Source organism: Nelusetta ayraudi, unplaced genomic scaffold, assembly GCF_046127955.1.
Source record: "Nelusetta ayraudi isolate G7.1 ecotype Tasmania unplaced genomic scaffold, CSIRO-AGI_Nayr_v1 ptg000005l, whole genome shotgun sequence".
Taxonomy (NCBI): Eukaryota; Metazoa; Chordata; class Actinopteri; order Tetraodontiformes; family Monacanthidae; genus Nelusetta; species Nelusetta ayraudi.
This window is the reverse complement of record NW_027466055.1, coordinates 6,827,985-6,834,650: the sequence shown is the minus strand read 5'-3', so window position 1 is coordinate 6,834,650 and position 6,666 is coordinate 6,827,985. Positions and strand designations below refer to the sequence as shown.

At 42.0% G+C, this 6,666-nt stretch overlaps 1 protein-coding gene across 1 annotated transcript; it reads right to left on the bottom strand.

Moving 5' to 3' along the window:
* Positions 1–459: 459 nt before the first annotated feature.
* stard5 (StAR related lipid transfer domain containing 5) lies at positions 460–6,535 on the bottom strand. Its single transcript, XM_076011397.1, has 6 exons — positions 5,792–6,535; positions 4,977–5,026; positions 4,391–4,523; positions 3,695–3,812; positions 3,149–3,242; positions 460–2,597 (listed from the first exon to the last, which is right to left on the bottom strand). The coding sequence occupies exons 1-6, from the start codon at positions 5,879–5,881 to the stop codon at positions 2,447–2,449; spliced, it is 636 nt and encodes a 211-aa protein (XP_075867512.1). The 5' UTR covers positions 5,882–6,535; the 3' UTR covers positions 460–2,446.
* Positions 6,536–6,666: the final 131 nt, after the last annotated feature.

Genomic DNA, 6,666 nt, shown 5'->3' with positions numbered 1-6,666 from the left:
TGTAAAAGTCAAAATTCGCTGAAAACACGTTTTAACCAAATGACAGAATTGCTGTAATGACGTTCAAATTTCAAAGAACACCACAGTATTTAGCTTAAATTTAAGTGATGCTGCATTTGTAATGTTTATGCCGAAATCTTACATTTGAATGAATCATCAACAGTCTTGGTAGTAGCTAATTCCTTAGTAACACAGATTGGGCTATTTAGTGGACTGCAATGAACTCTTGGAGACCTTCTGTGGGTGGTCACAGTCTGTCTGTTTAGACGTTTTACCTCTAAACAAGATTGCAAATTACTGCTGTTGGACTGCTGTTTATGGCCGGACACACAAGTCCAAGGTTAGGAAGGTCCAAGGATGCATGGACAAATACAGAATCAAATAGCCCACTGTAATACAGGCATTCAGACATGGAAAAAGTGTGACGGACGTTTGACAAAGATGCGTGACGAGGACGTCTTGTCCCGCGTCTTTGTTGCTCGGGAGGAAGACGACATAAGAGATTTTCAAGCTGATTTACAGGTTGACATGCCAGAGTAAATAGGTGACAAGCAATGAGTAATGGCTTTTATACCCTCACTCCCAACTCCTCAGTGTTAAGATGCTGTACACACATACAAAAGTGATGTGGAAGTTATAGAATTTAAAAAACATATACAGAACACAGAGAAGCATTGTGCACTCAGACCATTTAGCTGCAGGCATATTAATAATTTAGACACAATGAGTTTACACATGTACCTTAACATTTGCAACCATATAATTTACATTGTAACAGTCTTACAATGTTATAATGCAATTATTATTAAATGCATTATTACAAACAGAAAAAACAAAACATTTCAACTCTAAACTCTATACACCATGGAGGTACATTGCAATTCAGACAGAGATGCTGTGCACTGGATTTGATTTGGAGTGTATTGAAGATGTGGCGTGCCAGTCAGTAAACAGTGAGTTGGTGATGTTGATCCATTGATGACAAAACATAAAAGCTGGTGTTGTAAATAGTAAATACATTTATGTAAAATTAAAATGACAGTGATTTGATGACAGTGGTTTTAACTAGTGTAAACTCTGATGGTAAGGTGTAGAAGATTATAGTACAGACCTTAGGATCATTATGACTTCAATTGATTGTTTTTTTTAACAATAGACAAATATTTAAATCATTGATTCGTTTTGAGTAAAATAAACTCATCTAAAATCTAGTAAAAAAAAAAAAAAAGAAAGAAAGAAAAATGTTTGTGTGTATCAGGATTTTCCATTTCCCCGTTTCTTGTGCTGGACATCTTTGTTGTCAATACCCCTTTTTTTCATTTGAAAAATGGGGATTTTGTTGTGCAACACAGTGGTGCAGTGGTTTGCACTCTCACAGGAGAGTGTGTGAGTGCAACTGGTTGTTTGCCTGTCTGTGTCCCTGTGATAAACAACCAACTTGTCCAGATTTTAACCCCGCCTTCGCCTGAAGACAGCAGCCACAGGCTCCAGTGCCCCCATGACCCTGAGCGCAGGAGAAACGGGAACAGATAATGAATCGATGGATGGATGGGTGGATGGATGGGTGGATGGATGGATGGATGGATGGGTGGATGGATGGATGGGTGGATGGATGGATGGATGGAAATCTATTGCATTCACCAGCAGTTATTGCTTGAAATCTTTGTCCGAAAAGAATACGAAACTTGGAGGAGGGGATCACACGTTTATAAAAAGAACAGGGAAGGTTCCTTGGACAGTCATGTCACCCAAAAAGTACAGTCGGTAAAAGGAGCAATATTACAATAAGACCATTTCCTCTTTCAGTCAGCGTTATTAAAGGTCGAGCTGGTTTGCTGCTTCGGGACCCCGACAAACAACCAATGGAAGAATGAATGTTGCATCATAGCAGAGAATGTAAATCCAGGAGGGGTATGTAGACAAGTAAATTCATGACTGAAAGCCAAAAACTTCATTGGATGATGAGGCTGAACAATGAAGTATGAATATCAGCAATCGATTGACCTTGTAAATGTCCTGTCTTTGATCTGAAAACTGGGCAGTAGAAGTGTTGAGAGAGCTTCCTGTGTGCTAACACTGTTCAAGAAAACAGAAGAAAAACTCTCTAAATTAGCTCTAACGTTAAATACTGAATGTAAGTCAACACAAATTACTTCAGTTTATTCTGCCAAGGTGACACGTAGTTGAATGTAAGATTCAATTACTTCTTGAAATGGTATAGTTTAAAAAAAAAAAAAAATTTAAAATGTGTCAAGTTCTATTTTAAAGGAATTACTGGATTTCTACAGGTTAAAAGTAGTGATTTTGTGGTAACAGCATTTTAGTGTTAATTCATTGTCAGCAAAATTGTATCACTTGTTTAGGCATGTACAAGTTAACGGGTCATTTGGTCGAGTTGCACACACATATGCGAACACACGTACGGCAAATCTCTAGGCTGACAGCGTCAAAGGTCCTTGAGAGATTTGACAGCCTTGGTCAAGTTGCCAAAGAACTCGTTCATGCTCGAGGGGAAGAACGAGTCGACCACCGAGCGAGGCAGGAGTCCCCCCAGATCTGTCTGGAAGAAGGTGAACACCTGGGTGCTGTTGGGTTCCCTGAATACAGCGTGAAGGAAAGACACAAAGGACAAAAAGCAGTCAAGAAACGCAAAAAGCAGAAGTGGTAGATCCAGTGGCGGCCATCGGTGACGTCATTTAGTGGCAACTGGATCTCTGGGTTGAGTTTAGTCTGTAAGGTTCTCAGTGCTCGTCCACTCACAGGACACCAAATCAAAGCCTCGGCATCGCAGGCCGAGATCTGATTGGCCGTCGCAGCTAAAATGAAGTGCGTTCACTGACAGCGGACAGGAGCCAGCTATGCTATGTCGGTTCTGCTGGTCTGAAGAAGCTGACAACCCAAGCTGGCTGAAATATGACTGGATAGAAACTCTACCGTAATATACAACGACGGACGCAATGCAACCAAGCAAATATTATATGATGTGAAATGACTGTGGAGAATATCATATTTAATGTGCTTTCATCAGTATGGCTAGGCCAGCAGAGAAGGCCTAGCTGGCCCTGACGACCCGTCACTGGGTGGCTTCATATTCACTTTTGAAAGACACACACACTAATGCACACGCTCAAGTTGTGGGTCTACTCACCCCGGGACGGGGACGCAGATGCATCCACATGGATGGTTGAACCCCCGCACGTAGCCCGACTGCGGTGGACAGCTGGGATGATTCACATTGGAAGCTGAAACGGCCATAAAAATATACACGTATAGTAACAGCTGGAACAGTATTATTACATTTTCCGCTTATCATATGAGTAACTTTTAGGCATAATAAAAAAAAAAATGCTGTGATTAGACTTCTATTTGTTGCTATCGAGGGAGGACTGGATGACATGAGACACCTCAGTGGCCTCAGACATTGTCTGCTCGTATAATTGGCTTCTCTTGACTTTCTTAAAAATAGTGACCGACAGTGAATCAAACATCGAATAAATCCAATAAAGCTTGTTGTGTTTTAAATAGCGGAGGAAAACCCTTCTTCAATTCAGAAAAACACATCGCCGCTGGGGCATCAGCGAGCGTCTCCTGCAGTGGCCTTTGCACTGCAGGAGACACTCGTTCAGGCCCTGTGCAAAACAAATCACCATCAACAACACAAAAGAATAAAACAAACCAAAGAATCATTACGCACCATTTGATGAAATGGTGCCATCTTCATATTTCTTAACTAAAATAACATCTACAAAGTCTCGTGGAGCTATGATACCCATAGCTGCTGATGGCGTGACTGTTCTGCAGATTGATATTTCCTGCACAAGAATGGGGAAAGAAGGAAATGACTGAACGAAGCAAAGATTCCAACAATTTGTACACAGCACACGTCCAGCTGATACGAGACAAATTCAATGTTGATAAGCCACCTGGTTTAAGACTCGGACGTCTTGTCCGCACACATACAGCCGCTGTGGGTAAGTTAATAGTCAGTGTGCACGTGTAAAAGGTGTTGTTGGTACCTTGTTGAAAACTTACAACAAAACAGTCACACACACACAAGGATCAGTAAGACACAGGGAAGCAGGTAGATGTCTGTCAGACAATGAAAACAGTGACGTATAGCTGCAATTCTCCAGACTGAGTATAATGTTGCACATCAAAGTTCATGGCTGAAGTTTAACCTGACGTACGGAATATACATAGTCATAAAAATTGGATTGCGATCCTTCAAAGTGCGACATCACTCTCATTTCCATGTATTTCTAGATGTTCCACCAACGTCATGGACGTGCGCAGCAGTGAGTGCACCGGCCCTGTGGAGGTGCAGAGGTTATGCAGCGTCCTAAAATACGTCTGCGACCGGCCGCGGCCACGAGATATCTTTCAAACGCACCTCTGAGATTTGCTCCAAAAGCTCAAACTTTTTGACATTGTTGTCCCACTTGACTCTGAGCCCATTGGGTATCGGTTTGAGACACTCCCAGACTTTCTCTGGTCTGCCACTGACGATCCCCTCGCCCTTGTAACTGCAACAAAAAAAAAAATAGGACATAAAAATACAGTAAAGATGAGTTACGACGGTTTTGTAACTGCTAAATATTTCTGAAAATAAATCCACTGCTTCCACAGTCAGTCAGTGATGGAGGCAGTGGCTCAGTTAGTAGCGCGGGTTCGCTGGATTGATCTCCAAGTGTCCGTAAGCCACCATGAAATGGCTGTGATGAGCAGGTGCGGCCATCGTTGTGCGATGATGCAGATGTTCAGATCATCTGGCATTTATCAATGTAATACATACGATAGCATGTGGTCACTGTGTTCTTCTATGAGCTCTGGCTGTCAAGTCATTGTGCTTACTACACCTGAAACAGATTCTGAGGGGGTTTTGGAGTTGCTTTTATCTGAGCAAGTGCTCACAAAACTGTATAAATATAAATATAAATATAAATATAAATATAAAAGGTGGTAGATGGCTATCTCACATATTTCCTTGAAATTCAGAGGAGGGACGCCAAGACACAACCACGTCGTTCTGCAAAAAGGAAGAAGAAGAAGAAGAAGAAGAAGAAGAAGAAGAAGAAGAAGAAGAAGAAGAAGAAGAAACAGGTGAGCATCATTTGCCTCGGATTAAACATCTTTGATGCAAACTGTCAAAAAACAACAACAACAACAACAACAACAAAAATCACACATCATCGCAAACCAGTTACAGAAGATTATAAAATGGCTTTGTGAAGTCACGCCGAGAGGCCACAAGTGAAAGCAAAGGTCGGTGAAGACAAGCTCTGTGGCTTTTGCGGAGAGGCAGTAACTCACGCAGTGTATTTACCTCGAAAGAAATACAGGACTGACTGGTGGAGTGATGTGACAACATTTCGCACTGTGCACTACACGATTACGATTACAATGGGCAGTAATAATAACGTGTGTGTGTGTGTGTGTGTGTGTGTGTGTGTGTGTGTGTGTGTGTGTGTGTGTGTGTGTGTGTTCACTCGGAACTACAGTACACGAAAACGCAAAAAAAAAAAAAAAAAAAAAAAAATGACAATCAACGTGTTGTGACTAACGCCAAATAGCAACTCACCAACCAACCAATAACTAACCTAACTATAACCACTGCGCTAAATAAAGGTTAAAGACCCATAAGTTGTCACATAACTGCGCGTTGTGAAATTATTACCGGCATTTCACATGTCCCTCGGCTCTCAACCACATGTCGAGTCAAAGCCCAGTGCTAAAATACAGCGCATGTCTGGACAGAACGGCACATTTTAGAATATTATTGGGACACACTTACCGATTTTTTGCAGACTTTCCATCCCGAATCGTCCCTTCTGTAGCCCTGCAAGCAGTCAGCCACCATCTTCGCTTTATGTTCGTATTCCATGGCACTGGACGGCAGTGTTCCCAGTCTAAGATGAATAAAATATCGCCGACGGTGCCGCGTTACCAGAGCGAACGATGCTCTAATCTTCCGTCTATTCGACAGAAATGTGTCGCTTACACTTAATCAGGACTATGTAATGCAACGGTAGCATCGGCGAGCAGGCAGCGTCACGAGCCGAACGCTAGCATGTTATCTCAAAGTGTTCAGGTAAGACTGAACCTACTACGAAGCCGGCCTTGAATGAATGAAACGCAATACATTCCATACATTGATGACTGCCCACTTGACGTTTCGAACGATGTGCAAATTCAACAAAGCGGTGAAACGGTGCGATAAGCACAAAGGGGGGGTATTGCACGGGTTTTCTACCCTGGTGGATAACGTATCCAACAAAAAAAAAATCTATATTAATTTCTTGACATTAGGTTGATGCAACGTCAACGTTTCGCCACACACTTCCGGTTTTTACTTTCAAAAGAAACTGCTCATCCAGCGCTTGAATTCACACAAAAGCAAACCACTTGCTACAGCGTGACTTTGGTGGTAATTGTTTTTCTCTTCATTATTATTGAAGGACTGGTCCGCATTTTTGATGAAATACAACAAACGTATGCGACTTTCTGATGTATGTATTTCAAGGCACCTGTGTCTAAGTTTACCTTGAATTCTTGTCGGCTTTACGCAACGACGACTGTTTTCTTGACCTTTGTAGCAAAGCATACTGGGAACTGTAGTGGTAGTAGCCTCAGCCAAGTGAAATGCCAGTTAAATATCAGCGCGCAGTC

What these genes read in the sequence shown, in the direction of transcription:
- stard5 (XM_076011397.1), bottom strand. Translation starts at nt 5,881, where the DNA reads ATGGAATACGAACATAAAGCGAAGATGGTGGCTGACTGCTTGCAGGGC. An exon ending in TTTTGGAGCAAATCTCAGAG is followed by an intron (nt 3,813 to 4,390) that starts GTGCGTTTGAAA and finishes ATTCTTGTGCAG; the next exon opens with GAAATATCAATCTGCAGAAC. An exon ending in ATCTGCGTCCCCGTCCCGGG is followed by an intron (nt 2,598 to 3,148) that starts GTGAGTAGACCC and finishes CGCTGTATTCAG; the next exon opens with GGAACCCAACAGCACCCAGG.